The following is a 22,583-nucleotide window of genomic DNA, read 5'->3' as shown; positions in this document are numbered from 1 at the left end:
AACAAGCAAAGAAATGTATAAATCTACCCATAAGGAGAAATAAAACTGGAGAGGAGATATGGTGGATGAGAGATGACAATGGATTTTGCAAAGCTTGCTGGAGCAGAGCAGAGGAAGCTGCAATTGAAGTGCCTACGGAGGGAACCCTGGGAGATACAAATAATGACAGAGTCTGAGATGAGGCAGGGGACTGAAAACAGAGCAGATTTAAAGCAAATAATATGCCCCTTCCCCCAGTCTTCTCCCCTTCCTGCAACAGCCAAGCAACTGCTCCTCCCTCTCTCCTCCCCATAGGTTTTTCCCTGGAAAACATGACCTGGACAGACTCCAGATGTGGGGACACCAGATCCAACAGAGGGAAAGTGTGAGATGTGGGGCTAAAAGGAGGGGAAATAGGATGAGAGCCGCAGTACTGACCGGTAGAGTCCCTGGTCTGCTTCTCCTGCCCTTTGCCCAGAATGGTGGCAGCCAGGAGCAGAGGTATTGGTAAATGGGCAAGGAAATGTCATGAAAAAGAAAACAAGGCCCTCTATCTGACTAGTGAGAATTCCAAAAAGAGAGAGCAGAGAAAACAGAGTGTAGGAATCTTTTAAAGGCACAATAGAAAAAAATCCCCAGAACTGAAAGACATCATCACCAGGTCAAAAAATCCCCAATAAATGACCAATAGCCCAAAGGCATTCTAGCATGAAATTCAAGAACACCAGGGGTAATGAGAAGCTCCTCAAATCCAGTGAGTAAAACGTGTCACTAGATATGTTAAAAAGGAACTAGGATCAAAATGACATCAGGTTTTTCAATAGCAGCCTCAGAACCTAAAAGACAATGGGTCAAGGTCTTCAAACTTCTGAAAAGAAATCATTTCAAGCAGCATTTCTGTGGCCACCCATCAAGGAAGTGCCAAAGGGATAGAACTATGGCTGCTCATAAATGAAGGAGGGGTGGGGTGATTAGAGCATCACTGTTTTGCAACTCCTGGTGGGTTAAAGGGCAGAGATGTTGACACAGAGAGACAACCAGATACCATGTGCTTCATGGTGGGGAAGCGCCACCTTGAAAAAAAATTGAACCGAATCTGACTGGGACCTTAGATCCACAACCAGGCTGTGGGAAATAGAGGAGACAGAGGAACATGTTAAATAATACTGCAGAGCTACAGTCCACAAAATTCAGTGTGTGGGAAACAGCCTAAGCCCTTTGATAAGTAAATTGTGAGAAATGAAACCAAATTGGAGGGGGAGCCTATGGATTAAAACAGATTTTAAAAATATAACAACTTATTTTGATCCTGGTTCAAACAAGCTATAAAAAAGAAATGATGCCACTTCTGGCTTTATTAAAAATCTGAACACTGTATATTTGATGGTGTTAAGGAATTATTAATTTTTTACATGTGAAGACAGTGTTATATATATTTATATGTATATATATATTTTTAACAGAATCCTTATCTTTTAGAAATACATATTGAAATAACAAGGATATGCTTTCAAATAACCCAAGGGGAAGAAGAGTATATGGAGCTAAAGGTGACATAAGATTGGCCATGGGTTGGTAACTGTTGGAACTGGGCAATGGGTAACAGGAGCTCAGCATGCTATTCTTTTTAATTTTTTTTTTTTTTGTATACTATCCTTTTAATGTAAGCATTTTCTTTTTCTTTTTTTAAAACAATTTATTTAAACTAAAAACAGAAACAGTTCACTCATTTCTCTCACTGCTTGCCCTCTGGCAATCATTAATATGTTCTCTGTGTCTATGAGCTTAATGACTTGTCTTGTTTTGTTTTGTTTTGTTTTGAGATTCCACATATAAGAGAGACCAACTGGTATTAGCCTTTCTTGCTCTGACTTACTTTGCTTAGTATAATGTCCTTGACCATATTTAAATTTTTAAGAAAACATTCTTTTGAATTTTTCAAAAACATATCTTAAAGTTATGCATAATAAAGCATTATTTTTTAAAAAGCAACCAAAGTGATAAACAAAAAAGGAGTAAAGCAAGGGCTCAAACACTGGAGAACAGTAGGAAGTCCCAGTGGATCCCAGGGGACTACCAGCCTACCCAAGCAGGAGCAACGAAGGAATGATCCTGGGGAAAAAAATCATTTATTTTGATCATTTGATAGGTTTATGTGGAAGATAAGGGGGGGCGTTTTATTTTATTTTAAAAGATTTTATTCATTTATTAATGAGAGACACACAGAGAGAGGCAGAGACACAGGCAGAGGGAGAAGCAGGCTCCATGCAGGGAGCCCGATGCGGGACTCAATCCCAGGACCTCGGGATCAGGACCTGAGCCAAAGGCAGACAGATGCTCAACCACTGAGCCCCCCAGGCATCCCAAGGAGGCATTTTAAAGAACTTCCAGAATATTTGGGGGGGGAAAATGTGCTAGATACATTGAAAGTAAGAAGAAAAAAAACAGTGCAGTTATTATTTCCAAGAAAAGCAAAAAGTTACAAAAAAAGAAATGTGATTAATATTTGCATTGTTAATATAATCACAGATACTGGGCAGCCCCAGTGGCTCAGCGGTTATCACCACCTTCCGCCCAGGGTGTGTCTCTCTCTCTTTCTCTCTCTCTCTCGAATAAATAAATAAAATCTTTAGAAAAAAAAAAAAAAGGATTCATGATTGTATCTCATAGGAACAAAGGGCAGAGCTATGGCTAGGCCTTGACAAGGAACCAGAGGCAGGAAGGACAAGGCAGCTAGTAACCAAGCAGTGGTGGCTTCTTCCTCTCTGTGGACTGGCCTTCTTGGCTTGCCCTTCACCTCCCATGCTTACCTGTTCCAAATCCCAAACCTACAGAGACTAACCAGATGCAACTCTATCCCGACTGCAGATTTCATAGAGAGTGATTGGCTGGCATGGCTTGGTGTGCCAGTTTCAAACTAAGACTGCAGATGATTCAGCATTCCTCCCATAGAGAATGTAGGGTCTATGTCCCCTCCCCTTGAGTCTGAGCAAGCTTGTGATGGCCCTAATCAATGGAGTATGGCAAAAGTGAGGTCATATGACTTTCGAGGCTGAGTTATAGAAGGCCACACAGTCTCTGGCTTATTTTCTGGAAGATCCTGACCTGTCATATAAAAATTTCAACCATCCTGAGGCTGCCATGCTGTGAGGAAGCCCATGCTATGTGGAAAGATCATGCAGACACTCCAGCAAGAATTTCAGCTGAGCCAAGCCTTTAAGTCTTCCCAGCCCAGGTGCCAGACATGTGAGTAAGGAAGCCTTTGGATGATTCCAGCCCCAGCCATCTGAGTGGCCCCTGGGCATTTATCTTCCCATCCAAAGCCCCTACAGTCACAGAGCTGAGCCAAGCCATTGTGAGCATAATAAAATGGCTTTTGCTCCATGCCACTAAATTTGGGGGTGATTGTTGCATGTCAATATCCAATGCCTGCATCAGATGACTGTCCCTGCTGCATGAAATAATGATCTCACTGCTGGAGACCTACCCCCAGGGAAGTAGAGACAACAAAGAGTGGAGCAGATCACAACAAACGATGGCTTGACAAACAACCCTTAGGGAGTTCACTACATTTCTTGTCCTGGTGTCACAGAAGCCCATTGCCTCCCTAAGCAGAGGGAAGGTATATGGATTGAGAACTCTTGACCTCTTGTATTTGAGCCTGGTTCTCAGTTCCTGCTCTCCCACACATTGAGGCAATGAAAAAGAGGGAAGAGTGAAGAGGTGTATTTGCCATGGTAAATGGCACCATAAATTCCCTTCTCTCCCAGCCCCACAGTGGTCTTCCAGAAGAAATAGTTGCCAAGAAATGGGAAATGTCCTCAGAGCTCTGGCATCTTCCCTTTGTGGCCTCTCAAGTACAGAGGAGATCATTAGAGGGTCCTCGTGTTGCCTAGCAACTCATGAATGCTGTTTGCTATCATGTCATTAATATGATATGAAAGTGTTTCATAGAAGATATTCATCTTGCATTAATGAAAATCAAATTTGCTAATATGACACAAAATCTGTTCTTCCTTGTGACTTTCTATACTCAAGTAGCTTATTTATTGAATTAGACTAAGAGTGGTTTCAGGCTTGAGACTGTTAAAGTATCATAATAATGACTTTGTTTTCAATAATATCGGATGGCTGTTAATGATGTGATTACGCAGCTACAACCCTGCGATCACCATCCTGGACAAAGCCTCCTCCCCAGAAGCCCAACCCCAATGCCAGCTAACTATTTGCCACCCATCTTCTCAACGCCAAAACCTCAGCTAGGAAAGGATTCTGGTTTGAACCGGTAGACTTTCCAGATTGTCCACACCTTTCTTTGGAGCTCAGAGATAGAAGACCAGAGGAACATCTGTTGCTTGAAGAAGGCTCCAACGAATAAATGGATCCCATATCATCATAAGCATGAGAGGAACTACCAGAAGTTCTTCAGACATCTGCTGCTCTCTAAATAAGGGTAACAAAGTATATTAGTCACTAAAAGAGGATAAGAAATACAGGCAGTGCCCTACTTTCAAACACAATTTCTGAAAACAGGAATGGAATTCAAATGTACAAAAGCCAAATAATAGACTAATATCTTACAAGGGTAATTCCCTTTCCAGAGAGGACGTGCTCAAAATGTTCCTCAGTATTTAAAAATGTCAATTCAGCACACAGAAAGGAGTTTTAGGGTATCAATGGCTAAGATAAGAACAGATAAGCTGTATGTTGTTATAGTCAAATACACAGAACCAACGTCTGTAAGTCAAGGGCTGCTCCTAGAGGCATTCAGAAAGAAACTTTTCAAAAATCTAAACAGCAGAGTTGTATTTCTAGAAATGACTTTTTACAAAACTTTTCTTTTTCTATTTACAAAAATAATGTATGATCATTGCATAAGTCAAAGAGGGTAGGGATAAAAGGAAATCAAAATCATTCATAAACAATCACCCAGATACGACCACATACATTTTTTGGTGTATGTCCTTCCAACATTTCATCTCTGATCACGTAAATATTTATATATGCTAACAGTATTTTAACATGCTAGTTTATAGCTTGCTATTTTGGTTTGTTAGGTTATTCTGAACACTTTTCTGTTTCTTGAGGTATTATTTCAATGGCATTATGTCTAGTGAATGAAGAGGGTGTGCCACACCACCGTGTCTTACTAGATCAGGGTGCTTCTGACTTTTTGTTTTGATGATTGATACTGCAGTGGACATCCTTAGTGATACAGCTTTTTCATGGCCCTGATGGTTTCCATCATAGGCTTTTCAGTGTCCTTAACTCTTTTCCATTCACCGTGCATTTATTGAACACCAGTGTGCCGTCTGGGTACAGCCACCAACAAGAAAGCCAGGCTTCCCTCTTTCACAGACCTTAAAATTAAGTAGTAGAAACAGAAAATTTCAAATGGCAGTTAAAAAAAATTCTACCACCACCCAAGTGAGTGTTCCCCTTCTCCCAATCCCACTCTTGTTCCTGGCACTGAGTGCATTCCAGATGTGTAAATGTGTGTTTCTCATGCTGACTGCACATAATTTTCTTCTTTCACTTGATAACACGCATTGAAGATCTTCCTGCATCAGGACGCATCAATCCCATTGTTCTTAATGGTGTCTTTATATTTCATAGAACGGCTAAATCCCAGTTGACTTAACTATTTTCCTATTAATAAGCATTCAGTTTGTTTTCCATTTTTTCCATGTTACTATGAGTCACATGTTCATTACTTTGTGTGCACCATCAGTGGAATTTCTAGATCAATGGGTATGCACATTTAAGTTTTGATCAAGAAGAAGTATATACATAAATAAATTTTGATCAAAACCTTAGCTTAAATTATCCTCAAGAAGGGTAATTTCAATTTATATTCCCATAAACAGTTATGACAGGGCTTGTTTCTCCCCTTCCTCCTCAACAGTGGCTATATTCCATGTTTTAATTTTGCCAACCTGCTGGAAGAAGAAATAGAAAAAACACGTTTAATTTCTTCAGTGTTAAATTATTTGTTCCCATCCTTTACCCATTTTCCTACTGGTTGCCTTTTTTAAACTTATGAGTGTTTATAACAACATAAGGCTAATAATGCTTATTTTATATATTGAAAAAATTTTCCAGTATATCATTTTTAAGGTAATAAGCTACTTTTTTCAGAAAAGTTCTAAGTTGACATAAAAATTGATCATGAAGTATAGAGAGTTTCCATACACCCTTCCCACCTAACACAGTTTTCTGTTTGCATTTTTATTTTTTTAAGATTTTATTTATTTAAGACAGAGAGAGAGCACAAGTGGAGAGGAGGAGCAGAGAGAGAGGGAGAAGCAGACACCCCACAGAGCAGGGAGCCCCATGCAGGGCTTGATCCCAGGACCCCCGAGATCATGACCTGAGCCGACAGCAGACACCTAGCCCATTGAGCCACCCAGGCACCTTGTGGTTACATTTTAATTAGTGTGGTTTTTTTCTTACAGCTGATGAACCAATACTGCTAGATTATTATAAAGTCCATAGTTTATATTAGTTTATTCTTTGTGTTGTACGTTCTATGGTTCTTGACAAATGTGTAATGAAATGCATCCATCATTACTGTGTCCCTGCCCTAATGGTCTCTTGTACTTTGCCTACTTATCCGTCCCTTCCTTCCTACTCCCAAACCCTTGGCAACCACTGATCTTTTTACTGCATCCATAGTAGCCTTTCCAGATATTGTATACTCGGATCCGTACAGCATGCAGCCTTTTCAGATGGGCTTCTCTCCCTTAGCAGTAAGCATTGAAGGATCTTCCATGTCTTTTTGTGGCTTAGCAGCTCAATTTTGTATCACAGAATAATATTCCACAGTTTGTTTATCCATTCACCTATCAAGGACGTCACGGTTGCTTCCAAGTTTTGGCAATTACAAATAAAGCTATAGACATTTGGGTGCAGGTTTTTGTGTGATCATAAAGTTTTCAACTCATTTGGATATAAACAAAAGGGTTCAATTTGGGATTGTATGGTAAGCATGTGTTTAGTTTTGTTAGAAATCTGCCAAACTGTCTTCCAAAGTGGCTGTGACCATTTTGCATTCTCACCAGCAGTGAAGGAAATTCCTCTTGCTCCACATCCCTGCCAGCATTGGGTGTTGGCAGTGTTGGGGTTTTAGCTATTCTAATAGGTGCATAGTGGTATTTATCCACAGGACTTCTTACCAGTCTTGCTTCCTGGCAGAGCAGATCTATGTGTGATTGGAATTGCTGGGCACTCATTCATGACAATGTCAGGTCTGATCTGGCCTGGGTGAGTGTTTGATCTTTTGGTGGTCATCCCGCCTTGTCCTCAGACACTGTCTGTCTCCACAGTTATGCTGAAGCAGACACAGGCAGACCAGACTGGTTTCATTGCTTTTGCGCTTTGTAAAGTAAGCAAGTCTGTTGTAAAACCTGGACTTTAAAGAATCACTTGATATATATATATATATATATATATATATATATATATATATATATGAGAAACACAGAGAGAGAGAGACAGAGACACAGGCAGAGGGAGAGGCAGGCTCCATGCCGGGAGCCCGATGTGGGACTCGATCCGGGACTCCAGGATCACACCCTGGGCCGAAGAAGGCAGGCACTAAACTGCTGAGCCACCCAGGGATCCCCCACTTGATATTTTAAATGAACCCCCTGGGTTAAATCTGCTAAACAATCAAAGCCAGTTTGTGTATGTGGGTAGAACCCATGTAACAAAACAACTGAGTGTGTTTCCAGCAGCCATGAGGGGACCATATTCCTGCGCCCACTGAGCTCACTGCGTTTGCACTGGGGCAAATTACTACTGGGTTTTCCTGGTCCCTGAGCCCCTCCGGACAGGAACACATCTTCACCTGGGGATCCCGGGCACCTGGTGTGGGGCTTGGCCCACAGTTCTGGACGTCAGTGAATGTGTGTGGCTGACACTGACCTACTGTGTCTGTCTGTCTGTCTGTCTGTCTCGGTCTTTGGCTGCAGGAGTGGACAATTCTCATCTCATTTTACTCATTTTAACTGAAGCTTCTCCCAATTAAGATTCTAATGGTCTCTGCATGACCTGGTACAGTACAGTTTTTGGTCTGTGATTTTTATTTACTCATCCATTCATTTAGGAAATATTTATCAGCCACCTGCTGTGTACTATGTTCTGCAGGTATAGTTGTGAAGAGGACTAAAAAAGTCTGGCCCTTCTGGATTTTATAATCTAGAGGAAGACAGCCGACCACAAACAAGTAAATAAATATGAAAACAAGACCATATCAAAGAGCAATAAATAAAACAAATAAGAAAACGTGGCAGGAGTTGAGGTGGGTGGGGAGACACTGTGAGGAGTGAGTATCTGAGTTGAGTGCTGCTGAGATACAGGCAGGCACAGAAGATCTGGAGGGAGAGCAGGCCAGCCGGAGGGACCAGCAGGTGCAAAGGTCCTGCAGTGGGAGAAGTTTTTGGTGTATCTGAGGGACAAAAAGAAGCCAGTGTGGCTGTGGAAGAGTAAATGAGGGTCAGAGGAGCTGCATCGTGTAGTCTTGGGAGGTGGAGGTTTGGGCTTTTGATGCTTGTTTCCGTGTGTGAAGAGCAGTAACATGCCAGCTCGTGTTTTAAAAGTTCACTGCAGCCTCTGTGGAGAATGGACCGTAGTAGTTATGAGGAGGCTCCTGCCTCTATCCCAGGTGAGAATCGGTGCTTTGGACCAGATGGATACAGGGTGATGTGGTCATATTTGAGATGTATTTTAAGCAGCAGAGTGCACAAGACTTGCTCCAAGCAACATATCCAACTGCTGACTCGACCCTCAAACTTAACGTGGCCAACCAGAACTCATGCTCCACCTCAGAGCTGGGCACTGTGGATGGCCCACCTCACCCCTTCCACCAGTCCATTGCCTGCATCCCCGGGTATGTGAATGCTGGTCTGTAACTCCCAGCTCCCATATGGGGAGCGAGGAGCCACCTTGCCCTGAAAGGGACACTGTCCGTTCTCGAGACCACAGCTAATGACAAATATGGGCTAAGAGAGGTCCCCTGGCCCGAGGTCCAGCCACCTCGGTGGTGTAGTTTCACACTCCAGAAGTCCCCTGGGCCCAGGCTGAAGCCCCACTTCCTTCCTTGAGACTCCTTCTCACCAGCCCCTCCCCTGCACTTCCTGCTCTCTTGGCCGGCCTCCTGTCTTCCGGCCCTCTCATGAGTGCCTCAGGAGACAGTGACTTCAGAGTAGAGGTGAGAGACGAGAGTGTCCCAACATTTCAACATCCAGCAGGAAATGTGGCTCAAGAAGTAGAACATGATGTGGGATTTCCCAGAAGCTTCCAGGGAGAAGTAGTGCCTAGCTGTGTCCGAGTCCACTGTGGAGCTAAGTTGGGGACAGGGAATTGGTCACCGGAGCTGGCTCTCACCAGAGCCACTTCCAAGGACGTGGGGGGGGCTGGAAATAGCTCGAGAGATAGGATGTGACCCGAGGAACTGGAAGTGCAGTGAATAGGGCCAAGTTTTGGCAAGCTGTGCTCCAACCGAGACCTGGGGTATACGTGGCCGGGGCCAGGAGGAGAGACGACGAGTGTCTCAGTGATGCAGGTGAAGGCGGGACGGTGGCGGAGCCCGGACAGCTGTTCTAACACCTGCAGAGGCAGAGGCACAAGCACGGGAGAGAGTGGGCAGGTCGGGGCACTTGGGGGCGAGAAGACGAGGCGGTGCCTGCCGGAGGCAAAGTTCTGGGCTGAGAGCGCGAGCAGCAGGGCCTCGGAGGCTGAGGGAAGAGGAGTCCTCTGGGCGCGGAGTTGGCGCTGCCGGGGCTCGCAGGGCCGGGCGGGGGCAGGCCCAGGCCGGGCCTTGTGTGAGGCTTGTCCTGTCCCCGCGGCTCCTGGCGCGGAAGAGGCCGGCGACGGCAGGTGCCAGGAGGGAAGGGGCGCGGCCGAGGGCGTCGGGGAGCGCCCGGAGCCCAGGAGAGTGAACACGCGCCTCCCGGCCAAGTCCCCGAGTGGCTGCGGCCGCGGGCTGCGGCTCCCCGGCCCCTCTCCCGGCCCCTCTCCCGGCCTCGGCCTCGGCCTCCTGCGCGGGCCGAGCGGTCCCCAGACTCGGCCACGGGCCGGCCCTTCACCCCGCCCCCCGTGGGGCCTGGCCCGGCGGCAGCCGCCAGCTCCCCTTACCCAGGCCCCGGAGCTTCGCTCGCCCCCCCTGCCCGAGTCCCCGGGCCCCGCGCGACCGACGGTGCTGCCCGCCTCGCCCCTGCCCCTGCCCCTGCCCCTGCCCCCGCGGCCCCCAGGAAACACCGCGCCCCGGTCCGGGTCTGTGGGGCCGCTCCGCCCCCCCCCCCGCCCCCCGAGGCCCGTCAGCCCGGGCTGCCCACCGGGACGGCGCGTCGGCCTCGCCCTCCGGGAGCAAAGGATCGGCCGCGCCTTCCCCCGCCCCCGGCCTTCCCTCCCGTGCACCCCCACGCGGCTCCCTCAGCCGTCGCCTCTAACCGTTTCGGCGGCGCTTTGCAGGCCCCCTGGCCTCTGGCCTTATCCTATTCCGCGGCAGATCTCAAACGTACATGACTACACACCTGCTCGTTTAAGACCTTTCCTTCGGGCGCCTGCGTGGCTCAGTGGCTGAGCATCTGCCTCCGGCTCAGGGCGTGATCCCGGGGTCCTGAGATCAAGTCCCCGATGGGGCTCCCCACGAGGAGCCCGCTTCCCCCTCTGCCTGGGTCTCTGCCTCTCTCTCTCTGTCTCTCATGAATGAATAAATAAAATCTTAAGAAATAAAATAGAACCTTTCCATGGCTCTGTATCATCTAAGCAGTGGAAGTCTAAGACTCCCAGGCGGGTGCTAGAACCCAACTACCTTCTCCCACAGGGCGACCGACCGGACGCTAGAGCCTCAGACCCTTGTGGGCCCAGAATCCCTGTGCAGCCTCCTGCCTCTCCGTTCCCCTGCGCTCTGCCTCCAGTACCCTCCGCGAGCACCAATCCCTTTCCTGCTTCTGTAATCAGCTCCCGTGGGTTATCAACAGAGCTTGTCCATGCTCTTATGACACTTGTCGCCCACTATTACAATTATTTTTCACATGTCTGTTGCCTCTTCTTGTTGGAGAACCTCTGGATGTAAGGCTCATGTCTTTGCATTTGGACTATTTCTCATGGTAGGCATTTAGCAAATCCTTGCTTTTATTTTTTTTAACTGTAGACCAGTGCTGTCCAGTAGAAATACAGTGAGCCACATATGTAGTTTTATCTTTTATAGTAGTCACATTAAAATCATAAAGAAAAAAGAAATTAATTTAATGGTATATTTTTATTTAGCTCAGTATATCCAAACTGTTGTCTTTTCAACATTTAATACAAAAATACTGAAATATTTTATGTTCTTTTTTCTTTATACTAAGTCTTAAAAATCCAGTATATGTTTTATACTTGTATCCCGTCTCGGTTCAGACCTGCCACACTGCAAGCGCTCATAGTCCCGTGTGGCTGGTGGCTGGTCGCCCCTGGGCTGGGCAGCCTGGGTCTTGGCAGTTGCTGCTCTGGACCTCTGCTTTCTTTACCTACAAAACGGGAAAGCCTCCAAGAACTGTAATCTCATATCCCTTACAGTTCAAAAAAAAAGAGGGGGTGGGAAGCTCTGGTATTTCATGATGTAGTGAAGACAGTGTTCCCTCTCAGAGTGAAAAGTCTTTCCACCAGCGACTAAATGGACTGGCCATTTCTTTGTACTCCCCTGTCCCTGGGCTCAGTGCATGGCGTACAATGCCCTTGGAAGTATGGTTCGGCCATGGAACTCCTGTGGGCTCAGATCTGGAAACTTAACTCCTTGACCATTTCTTTACTAAGAGTGACACCACAAAGAGGCTAAAACAATTCGTGGTTTATATTTAAATTTTTTTAGAGATTTATTTATTTGAATGAGAGAGAGAGAGAGAGAGAGAGAGAGAGGGAGAGGGACAAGCAGGCTCCTTTCTGAGCAGGGACCCCGGGATCATGACCTGAGCAGATGCTTAACCCACTGAACCACCCAGGGGCCCCTGAAATTTTTATATCAAAATAATTTCAACTTCCAAAAAGTTGGCACAAATAGAACAAGTAAAAAGCTGCATACTCTTCACCTGGATTCCCTAAATGTTAACATTTTACTATCCTTGCTTTATCATTCTTTCTCTCCGACTCTCTGTTTTCACACACACACACGCGCACACACACACAGATGGGAAGACATGAGTCTTTTCCTAATGTTTGAAAGTAACCTGCAGAGACACGATGTCCTCTAAATCCTTCAGTACGCCCTTCCTAAGACTATGACAGAATGCAGTTGTCAACACTTAAAGATGACGTGCATGAGAGATGAATGGACTCTTCAGCCATTCGGAGCTTGCCAGTTGTCCCGCTGCTCTCTTCCTACTGCTCCACGATCCTACACGACAGTTAGTTGTTGTGTCTGCTGAATCGTTTCCAATCTGGGACAGTGCCTGAGCCTTTTGCCTTCGTGAGCCTTCCCCTGTGAAAAACACAGGCCAGGTATTTTGTAGAACGTCTACCAGTTTGGGTTTCTCTGATGTTGCCTCGTTATTCCTGTCAGGTGAGGCCTTCTTGGCAGAACCGCAGGAGTGCTGTTATGTTCCTCCCAGGGTATCCTTTTTTTTTTTTTTTTTTTTTTAATATTTCACTTATTTATACATGAGAGACACACACAGAGAGGCAGAGACACAGGCAGAGAGAAGCAGGCTCCATGCGGGAAGCCTGACGTGGGACTCAATCCGGGGTCTCAGGGATCACACCCTGGGCCGAAGGCGGCGCTAAACCGCTGAGCCACCCGGGCTGCCCCCAGGGCATCCTTTCAGGAGGCACACGGTATGGACTCACCCCAACACTGTACTGTTGGCCAGGGCCGCCTGGCTGGGGTGGATGCTGCAGGTTTCTCTGCTGGAAATGTGGTGTTTTTTGTTTTGTAATCAATTAGTGATATTTTTGAACTATGTAAAGATTCCATTTTTCAATCCTTTTCTCCACTAGTTTTTGCATCCATACACAATTCTTGCCAGAAACAGCTGTTACTAGGGAGCCACGGGGAGATTTTTGCAACTCCTTCATTCATTCTACACTTACTAGTTAGCTTTTGACTGTAAGGAAGAGCTGTCCCTACTCCTCCATTTGTTTATCCACTTGTCCATATCAGTGGGGACTTAGGGATTCTAGTACCATCTCATGGGTTATAATCCGTTGCCTTCATTACTGTGTGTGAGAGAAGTAAGAACCAGGAATGTGTTAGTTGTTTTGTTTTTAATGTAGGTTCCACGCCCAGTGTGGGGCTTGAACTCATGATCCTGAGATCAAGGGTCACGTACTCCACCGACAGAGCCGGCCAAGCATCCACTGCTTTGTCGAATTTTAATACTTGATTTCTGGAAACTGCAGACCTGCAAATATAAGAGTGACAAAGAAAGTGAAGGAACAGTTTGTGGCTTGTCGTTATATTTAGTAAAAGCCTCAGTTAAAAAAAATAAACACGTTAATTAGAAAAGCCTGTTATGAAAGCCTTTCTTTTTTAAGGATTTTTTATTTATTTGAGGGAGAGAAAGAGAGAGAGCACACAAGTGGGAGAGAGGGAGAAGCAGGCTCCCCGCTGTGCAGGCAGCTCCCATGCAGGGCTGGATCCCAGGACCCCAGATCGTGATCTGAGCTGAAGGCAGACGCTTAACCGAGTGAGCCACCCAGGTGCCCCTGAAAGGGAATTATTCTAAACATGTGTTAATTATTGAATTACTATAAACCTGTATTAAACATGCTATATACCCTGTACCAGTGAGTGATATTTCTACTAAGCACCCTTTTAAAATTTAAAGGGCAATTAGTTTAACCAAAGGAATAATGAGGCAGCAAAATATCTTGCTTCTCTGGTGTTGGCTAGTTCCTGTGGCCTCGGTCTCACAAAAGGTAATTCCACCTGGTTCCTTTGTTTCCCCCCCACCCTCGGACTTGTGGGGGTTTATACGTGCATATAAACACTTTTTTTTTTCTTTTCCTACAGAACATAGAGAGGAAATGGCCATGGCCGTAAGCGTGGCTGAGTGGCTGAGTGGCTGAGTGGCCTAATGCTAGGCTGTGCTCGCTGCAGCCTAATTAAAGGGAAATGGTTGTGCTTTCTATGAAGAGAGACACAGAATAACAAGAAGGGACGACTCAGGAAGGGAAGCTGAGCCCTAAGAGCTTTCCCTTTGCTGCAGAATTAAATGCTAACCTTGCCTCAGACTCTTCGGCCTGAATTTATGTAACAAATCAATGTAAATAGCTGGATGACTCCCAGGGCACTAGATTTATTGTACAAATTCAATTAATGCACCCCCTAATAAACCAGCAATGTGCAAGGAAATGCCACAGATGGAAATAAAAAGGCAGATATGTAGAGCTAGGTAGCAGAGACTCATCCCCGTGCTCTGACACCGGGCCGAGGGCCACCAGACCCACTTACTCCCTGCAGTGACAGGGCCGCTGGGCTTCCACTGGTAAACTTAAATAGAAGGTCAATTCTTCAGTCTATAAAAATATACTCTTTCTACAAGAAGACAGGTTTGCTCTGGCAGGTCAGCAAGAAGTCAGGTCAGAAGAAAACATGGCCCAGCTGGGCCTCCAGAGGCGTGCACCTTAACTGTGGCCAGTTTTCCTCATCGCCCTCCTGAGACGGCCCAGGAACCACTGGGATGACTGTTTTGCCTTAACTGCCTCGCTCTTCAAAATAAACCAGCAAAACCAAGGCACTCTGTCTTTCCTCTTTTTATTTAACCTTCATCAATGCAGACAAAAAAATACATCGAGGCCTCAGTTTAACCATTTTTATGTTATTTTTATGGATTCCTACATAGCTCTTTGGTGTGTGGCAAAACATGATGGAGGCTGGTTATGAAGTCTCTCTTAACTTTCGTGCAGCTAAAATTAATAGCTGCCATAAAACTGTGGCTAAAATAGTTTATGCAGACACCCTTGAATGTAGAAAAGCAATCCCCATGGACAAAAAATTGCAGAGTTGTGCCAAAGAAAGACTGTCTTCCAATTAAACAACAAAGTGCTTATCTTAATTATTTCACCTCTAATTCATACCACAAAAGATCGGAGGTAGTTTACACAAATGTACACTATAAAATATAATCAAGGATGGGGCACCTGGGTGGCTCAGTGGCTGAGCATCTGTTTCCGGCTCAGGGCGTGATCCTGGAGTCCTGGGATTGAGTCCTGCATCGGGGTCCCCGCAGGGAGCCTGCTTCTCCCTCGGCCTATGTCTCTGCCTCTCTCTGTGTGTCTTTCATGAATAAATAAATAAAATAATTTAAAAAAAAAAGACATAAGAACAATCATCATCATCACCATCAAAGCAACACAAGACCTGTGCCGGTCATAAAGGCAACCTTATTCCTGGACTGTCTCATTATGTCCTGATAGTAAATCTTTGAGGTAAGGACCACTGTTCTCCCCATTTTACAGCTATGAAGGCTGAAGCTGGGAGAAGTCAAAGCTAACTAGCTCGAGAGTGCATTAGCAACAAGCAGTACGGCTGGGATCCAAAGAGAAAGGCTTGGGTAAATGGGAAATGAAGGGCAGGACAGCCGTGTGAGAGGCTGAGCTGCATGCAGAGGCTGGGTATTTGAGCACAGGTCTTTATCTAGAAAATTCACAGCCTTGTCTTTGAGTTCCATCAAGGTCAAAGTAGAGAAGGAAGTAGCATCAGTGGTTGGATTTGTGAGGGTCATAAGATAGATGTATTCTGTTTTCTCAGGTGAAGCAGCTTCTCCTGGTCTAAGTATCCAGGATTCAGAGAAACAAATGGACAGCAGACAGACCTTTCAGATGATCCCGTATGAATAGTTATTTCTGAAAACCAGGACCCTAGGGGCCAGGGAGGCAGGAAGTCTGTGCTCTGTCCTCAGCCCCACCTGGGTGCTGACACTTACTTACTCAGGATAAATGTGCTCCAAGAATCAGTGTCCTTTAAGACACTGTGAATAAAGCCTTGGAAGATTTGTGCCTGAGAGAGAGCATGGCCTCCCCAAGTCAGTGTGGGGGTGCCAGGGCCCGTGGGCTGATCAGGATCTCCCTCTGGAGGCAGTTCTGCATGTGTCCAACTCACGGACAAGTGAGTCCAGGCCGTGCTAGAGGCCTGCAGCCAATGGCAGCCTCCGAGTCCCCCCAGCCCCCCGACCCCCCACAGCCCGACAAAGGCTTCCCGGACCATAGACACCAGGCTTTAGGCGGAGCTGGCATCTGGCTCTAGGGTGCCTCCGGGTAGCTCGGCGACCGGCACCCCGTGCATCCCTGAGCCTAGAGCAGTAAGATGGAGGCAGTTCCCAAGCCCCTTCTGCCCAAGATTAGAGTCTTGGTTCTAGGGCTAGTGCGTCGTAAACCATTTTTCCTTAGAGCAGTAAACCCCCATTATTGGTTGGGGCCAGTTCCGGACTGTGACAGCAAGATCATCACCGATCTTTAGCAAGTGACAATTATGACTGGTTGTCAAATGACTAGTTGGTTTTGCTTTCAAAATCATCAATCTTACCTTTCCAGAAATGCCTCAAAGCAGGAAATTGACCACATAGAGCTTCTAGCAAACTCAACTTGGGCGGGAAATATTCATAATCAGACTTCCATTTCAGACTTCAGGGCTTGTTTATTTGTTTCTGGCTGCCCCTGTAATACGTGGCATCCCTGAGTAAACTCCGCTGCCCCAGAAATGTGTAATTTAATTTCTGAGCAAACCTAGGGTTAACTGGAAATACTTATTTGTTCCTATTATTATTTTTAAAAATTGTATTGAAATGCATGAATCCACTTTCTTCCATGGGCAGAATAAAATGACAATACAATCTTCCAGCACAAACACAAATCATTGCCTGTTCTCTGTCTTTCAGCCTCCATGGGCTAGCTGGGGACGTGCAGGGCAGCAGGGCTCTCCCATGGGCTTGGAGGTGACAGTCACATACGGAAAACGTTTTGTGTGGGATTTTTTCCAGATTGTTTAATTTGGGGACTGGATTGAATCTAGAGTGATAGATACATTCTGGTCCCAGGAACATTAACAAAACACATTCTTCCAATTTTCATGAATGTAACTGTATGAAAAGAATTTTGTTCAACATAGATGCTACAGGGTCTTTGGGCTATTTTAGAAGACAGAGCCTCCATTCTCTTATTCCTCTTCAGAAACAGGATCCTGATTTATAGCATGATACATTATACTTAAAGGACAATGATTCCCAGCCTCCCCTGTAGCCCAGGAAGCCATATGACCAAACTTTGACCAGTAAGACATAAATAGAAGTGCTATATGAGATTTCTAGGAACCGTCCCTAAAAGAGAGGGGAAGGGCCCTCTTTTTCTCTTTATCCATCTAAGAACATGTATGTGATAACTGGAGCTCAGTAGCCATTTTGCCCCATGAGGCCCAATGCCCTCTGAATAGTACTATGCTCTGAAGTCTGTGGAATGACCCTACCCATCCTGGACACTCCACCTAGCCTTTTTTTGTGTGGGAAAAAAATACTTAAACAATTTTTACAACTGTAATCAAACTTAATCTTAGATAATGCAGGAGATACTGAGGAAATGGGGGTGATTCAGAAAGTTGCTAGAAAGGCTCAGGAATGAGCATAGGGAAATGAGACTGGGTTGTGCGGTTGTTCAGAGCATGAACTTTGAGATCAAGCAGAATTATGGTTAAGACCCAGCTCATCCCTGTATGACCATGGGCAAGCTGTGTGGCCTTTCTGAATCCATTTCTTCATCTGGACAATGGGCTGACAAGTCCCACTTTAGAGGATTGGAATTAGGATGAAGTGAGATAACGCACAGAAACGATTTAGCACAGTGTCTGTGGGTTACTGTCCCTGGATGAACACAACACACTTCACCATCAAGCTGTCATGAAAAAGGACTTGCCCAAGAGTGTAATAAGCACCTGCCAGGTGTGTGACCTTAGGCAGTAGACCATATTCCTTACTAATTATGGAATAATTATAATAAGAATTAGAAAAAGTATACAAGCACATCAAATCTGTGATTTGGCAGATATCATGGCTTAGGACAAGGGAGAAGTAATTATTTCTGGGTTTTTTTTAAAAGACTAATCAATCTAAGGAAAATTTTTGAAGTAATGGGTAATTTCAAAATTACCCTGGAAAATTTATGGGTTCCCAAGTGATTGAAGCTTGGTGAACAGTAGCCAAAGAAAGGTGAACCTAGAGATGCAGTGACAAAGACCTGAGGACAAGCAAACTGGGCAACCTCACTCCTGCTGAAGCCCCCTCCAGCCTTGCCCTCCCACAATGTGCCCCTCTGTGGCCTGCACATGCCTCAGTTTCCCCAACACTATTCCCTCTCCTGCAGGGTGTGCTTCTGGGGAGGGGACCACACTTGCACAGTGGTTTCCTCAGTGCCCAAAAAGTGTCTGGCTATGATTGATTAATGGCCAAGAATGACCCCTTCCTTCCCATTTTATAGCCTTGGAGGTCAGGAGCCCTGAAAGACACCGAGGTCAGAGAAAAGAAAGGAGAGAAAAGTCCTCGTGGGAGCACAGTGGGGAAGAAATGTGTATTCTGTGAGGAGTGGTTGAGTCAGCAGAGAACATAGAACCAGAGCAAAACAGGTGCTAGAAATAAGGAAACAGGGTTTTGAAAGGCCTCCTTGGACCTGCTAGGATGGACGGATGGGTGCATGGCTGGCTGGGTGGGTGGGTAGAGGGATGGATGGATGGATGGATGGATGTCGATGGGCAGGAGGATGGAAGAAGAAAGGAAGCTAGGACATAGCATGTGTTCTTAGCACCCATACCAGGATGGAGAAGGAGACACAGGGCGAGTGGCTTCCAAAAACCTGTTTGCAGACCTGCCTCCATCTCACCCAGACCCCTTTGCTAGGCTTTGCACAGCTGCATGCCTTCTGTAGCCCACAGGTGAATGACACCGGCCAGGCTGCTAATGACAGTGACAAGCCATGGGTGGCATCGAGTGAGCTCATGGCTACCACGTGACTACGAGGACCCAGCATTGCCAAATATTATTTCTTTTAAGGAAATGCCCCAGATCAAATTTCCAAATCTTGCTCAGTCCCAAGCAGCCACATCTGTAGGTCATCCTAGCCCCGAAGGTGTCTGGGCACATCCTCGATGACATACCCTGACATCTGTCACTTTTTGCATTCTTGGACTGTAAATGGAAGAGACACGTCCCACCAGCCATGCTCTAGCCCATGGATACCACAGGCTGAGACTCGCTGTGGGCGTGACCTACAAGCAGGTACTGTGGGAGGTGTCTGTCCTCCCCCCTTGAACCTAAGATGCTGTCAGTCAAAGAAGGGACTTTTTTGAAGTGAGAACTTCACTCCCCAGGAAAGCCTACAGCCCCCCACTGCCCCACCCTGTATGGTTCCCCTCTTCTGGGAGAAAAGGCAACCCTTAGGGGAGCAGACCTCTGTGCAGGTGTGAGTGGTAGCTGGGGATCCTCTTAACCAGTCTACAGATTTTATTTATTTGAGAGAGAGAAAGAAGGAGAACAAGCAGGGGGAGGAGCAAAGGGAGAAGCAGGCCCCCCCACACTGAGCAGGGAGCCCCGCGCGGGGCTTGATTCCTGGACCCTGGGACCATAAGCCGAAGGCAGATGCTCAACCGACTGAGCCACCCAGGCGCCCCCATAACAAGTGTAAAAGCAAAAACTATTATCAGTCCAGGATAAAATTACAATGATTTTCATTTAAAAAGAAGAAAGATCTCGGAGAAAGGTATGCATTTCTTCTCTGCCCACCTGCCTCCTTTCCTCTAACTCTTGCGTAGCTGAGCCATTTCCAGGTGACCCTCAGCGGGCAGGGAGTGCAGCCTAGCTCTTCGGCCTCTCTCCTCTCCTCCCCGCCCTCCAGGGAGGCCTTGCCTTGCAGTTAAGGTCCAGGACTTGAAAGATCGACATCCTTTGCCCACTGTATTCTTTTCCCTTAGACACACGGCACTTTCTCCTAAGGCCAGTGAATGGGACTTCCTCCAGCGTGTTGGCGGAGTTGCTTTTCTCAGCCTTCAGTGTGGCCAATGGGCTAAGCTAGTTATCAGATCCCCACCTAGCTTATGTGATTTTGTCGATAAAATTGGCTGATTGACCAGATGAGGATGAACTCTGGACAAGTCTGATCAATTGCTTAATGATTGAGCCATATCGACCAGTAATGGCTAATAGAGTTCCACAAGTCGACATTTCCCAGGGATTCTGAGAAAAGAGTATCATTTGCAAAAGTGATGGAGAATTTAAGTCCCCACAAAGGACTTAGGGCCAGCCATTGGCAAGATGAAAAGAGACAATAGCGTCTTCTGTTGGCGCCCTGGATAATTTGTGTAAACTTTTTCTCACGGCTGTGTAGAAATGATTTGTGTGATGTTCACACCCAGATCCACACAGCCACTGACAAGTCACCTTGTTGCTGTGTTCTTACCTGACATTTGCTCCTGAAGATTTCTAGGCAACCAGCTATGAATGTTACCTAGTTAACGTGGCTCTAGTTAGTCTTCCTTTTTTGAACATAAATTGGGAAAGAAGTTAGTATTTTCTTGTTTGTAAAAATCCAATATTCAGGGGCTTCTGGATGGCTCAGTCGGTTAAGCAGCTGACTCTTGATTTTGGCTGAGGTCATGATCTCAGGCTCATAGGATGGAGGCCCACATCAGGCTCTGAGCTGGGCATGGAACCTGCTTGAGATTCTCTCTCTCTCTCTCTGTCCCTCCCCCCCCCCCCACTCACTCTCACTGTCTCACTCTCTCTCTCAAAAAATTTCAGTATTCATGGAAATACATGTTTCCTGAAAGCTTATCCCTAATACTGAGTATCCATAGCACTTGGGGCAGTCAGTGGCGATGTGACCACAGCCTTGGCAAGGATTCCAGATGCTCCTTTCCTTTCTCTGGAGAAGGAAAGGAGCGAAGGCACAGGAGCCATTCAGTTTGTGGGGAGAAAACTAGACCTAACTCTTCTCATAAAGCAAAACTTCCTTCCAACATCCTTAAGCAAACAGAGATCACCTTTGTTTGACTCTGTGTTCTTACCAATTACAAAATGAGTTTGGTTAAATCCATAGCTTTTCTAATTTGAATAATGAAGCCTGCCATGTGTCTAGGGTGACTTAAAGGATGCCCATGGGGATCCATGCCTCTCTAAACCCCCTCTTACTCAAACTGGGAGCTATGAGCTGGTGCAGAAGCTCTCCGTCGAGAGGAGGGAGGACGGCTGGAGTTGGACCTCTGCTCCCACCTGCTCCTTCAGTCTCCTAGGGACCAGGCTGTGCCTGATGCTGTGAGGACCCAGAGCCCACAGTGAGTAAGAGACCTCCTGCCATTGGGCTGCTCTCAGCCACGATTGGCCTTGTCGGATTAGGGTTTGCGAATTAAGATTCCCAGCAACCTTCGACCACGACAGATTGGGTTTGGAAATTCTCGGGGAGCAAACCTCACTCCAGCATTCCACGTGTGCTTGCTTTGGTTTGGTTTGGTCACAGAGCATATGGATTTTTAACAAGTAGATTATAATGCCTCCCTTAAAAATGTCCCCTAAAAGGTCTAGCTCCCTGCAATTTATAGAAAATAGAAATCCGAATGGTTTTCATCCTAAACTGATGCCCACATCCAACACTTTAAAAAACCAAAGCCTCAAGCCACACAGCCATCTGTGTGAGGGGTGACTGGCAAGTTTGAGGGCATCGTGTTCTGTGATGGGAGACTATTACTCTACTTCTGAAGGAAATACTGGAAAATTTTTTATAAAATTGTTACACAGCCCTATTTTCTCTGTCAGTTTCCTTTTTTTTTTCTATGTCAATTTCCTAAAGTGTTAATTTGCACACAGTTCAGAGGGAAGGAGGGACAAAGCGGAGCACAGGGGATTCTTAGGGCAATGAAACTGTTCTGTATGATGCTGCAGTGGAGGACGTGTGACATGATGCAGTTGTCAAACCCACAGAATGTGCAACATGACAAATGAACCCCAGTGTAAAATGTGGACCTTAGTTAAGAATAATGTATTGATATTGGTTCATCAGCTGTAACAAATGTGCCTTACCAATAATGCAAGGCGTTAACAGGAGAAACAGAGCGGTGGGAGCAAGTGTACGGGAACTCTATTTCTGCTCTGATTTTTTCTGTACATTTAAATCTGCTCTAAAAATAAAATCTTCTTTAATTAAAAAAAAAAAAGTTAATTTGCCAGAAGCAAACAAGGTCTGGGGGAGGGTGGAAGTGAATTACTGACAGGGACAGAGCTACGTAGGGCTATGGGTGGTAAATGACCAAGGACTACAGCCCGGAGCGTGAACAAAGAATGGGTGTCCTCATCATAGTGGCCACTCTGAGGTCATCTGGTGAGCCCTTAAAAATCACTACCAAAATAAGCAGGTTCTGTAAGAACTGGGGAAGAACCTTGCAAATGAGATTCTTCTCTGGGTAGATTTTTTAGTATGTTTTTTCCTCTTAGTCAAAAGGACCCATTCCTTTTCACCACTATCTAAAGCACCTTATATCTAATGCCTGCCCTACAAAATAGCAGCTACTTCATCTGACAATGGAGTTGTGGCTAATTATATCCACCCCGACTCAAGAGCCTGACCTGAATCCTAATTTAAACAGAGCAGAC

General features: G+C 45.9%; 1 protein-coding gene and 1 long non-coding RNA gene across 10 annotated transcripts in view; one reads left to right on the top strand and one right to left on the bottom strand.

Moving 5' to 3' along the window:
• CFAP61 (cilia and flagella associated protein 61) overlaps nucleotides 1-22,583 on the top strand; it is a 278,254-nt gene that overhangs the window by 242,915 nt on the left and 12,756 nt on the right. Inside the window, exon 28 of one of the 9 annotated variants that reach the window (XM_049100275.1) lies at nucleotides 13,973-14,345. The exons of the other annotated variants lie outside the window; for them this stretch is intronic. Coding sequence (XP_048956232.1) covers nucleotides 13,973-13,979 — 7 coding nt within the window. The 3' untranslated portion in view covers nucleotides 13,980-14,345. Of the gene's footprint in view, nucleotides 1-13,972; nucleotides 14,346-22,583 lie in introns of those variants that run through there. 9 annotated transcript variants of the gene reach the window in all.
• On the bottom strand, nucleotides 1,481-10,943 carry LOC112673511 (uncharacterized). Its single transcript, XR_003144836.3, has 3 exons — nucleotides 10,515-10,943; nucleotides 5,130-5,339; nucleotides 1,481-4,422 (listed from the first exon to the last, which is right to left on the bottom strand). It is a non-coding gene; the product is annotated as an uncharacterized LOC112673511 (long non-coding RNA).

The sequence above is a fragment of the Canis lupus genome, chromosome 24 (assembly GCF_003254725.2).
Source record: "Canis lupus dingo isolate Sandy chromosome 24, ASM325472v2, whole genome shotgun sequence".
NCBI classification, from domain to species: domain Eukaryota; kingdom Metazoa; phylum Chordata; class Mammalia; order Carnivora; family Canidae; genus Canis; species Canis lupus.
The sequence above is the reverse complement of the archived record's forward strand: the minus strand, read 5'-3'. Positions and strand labels throughout refer to the sequence as shown.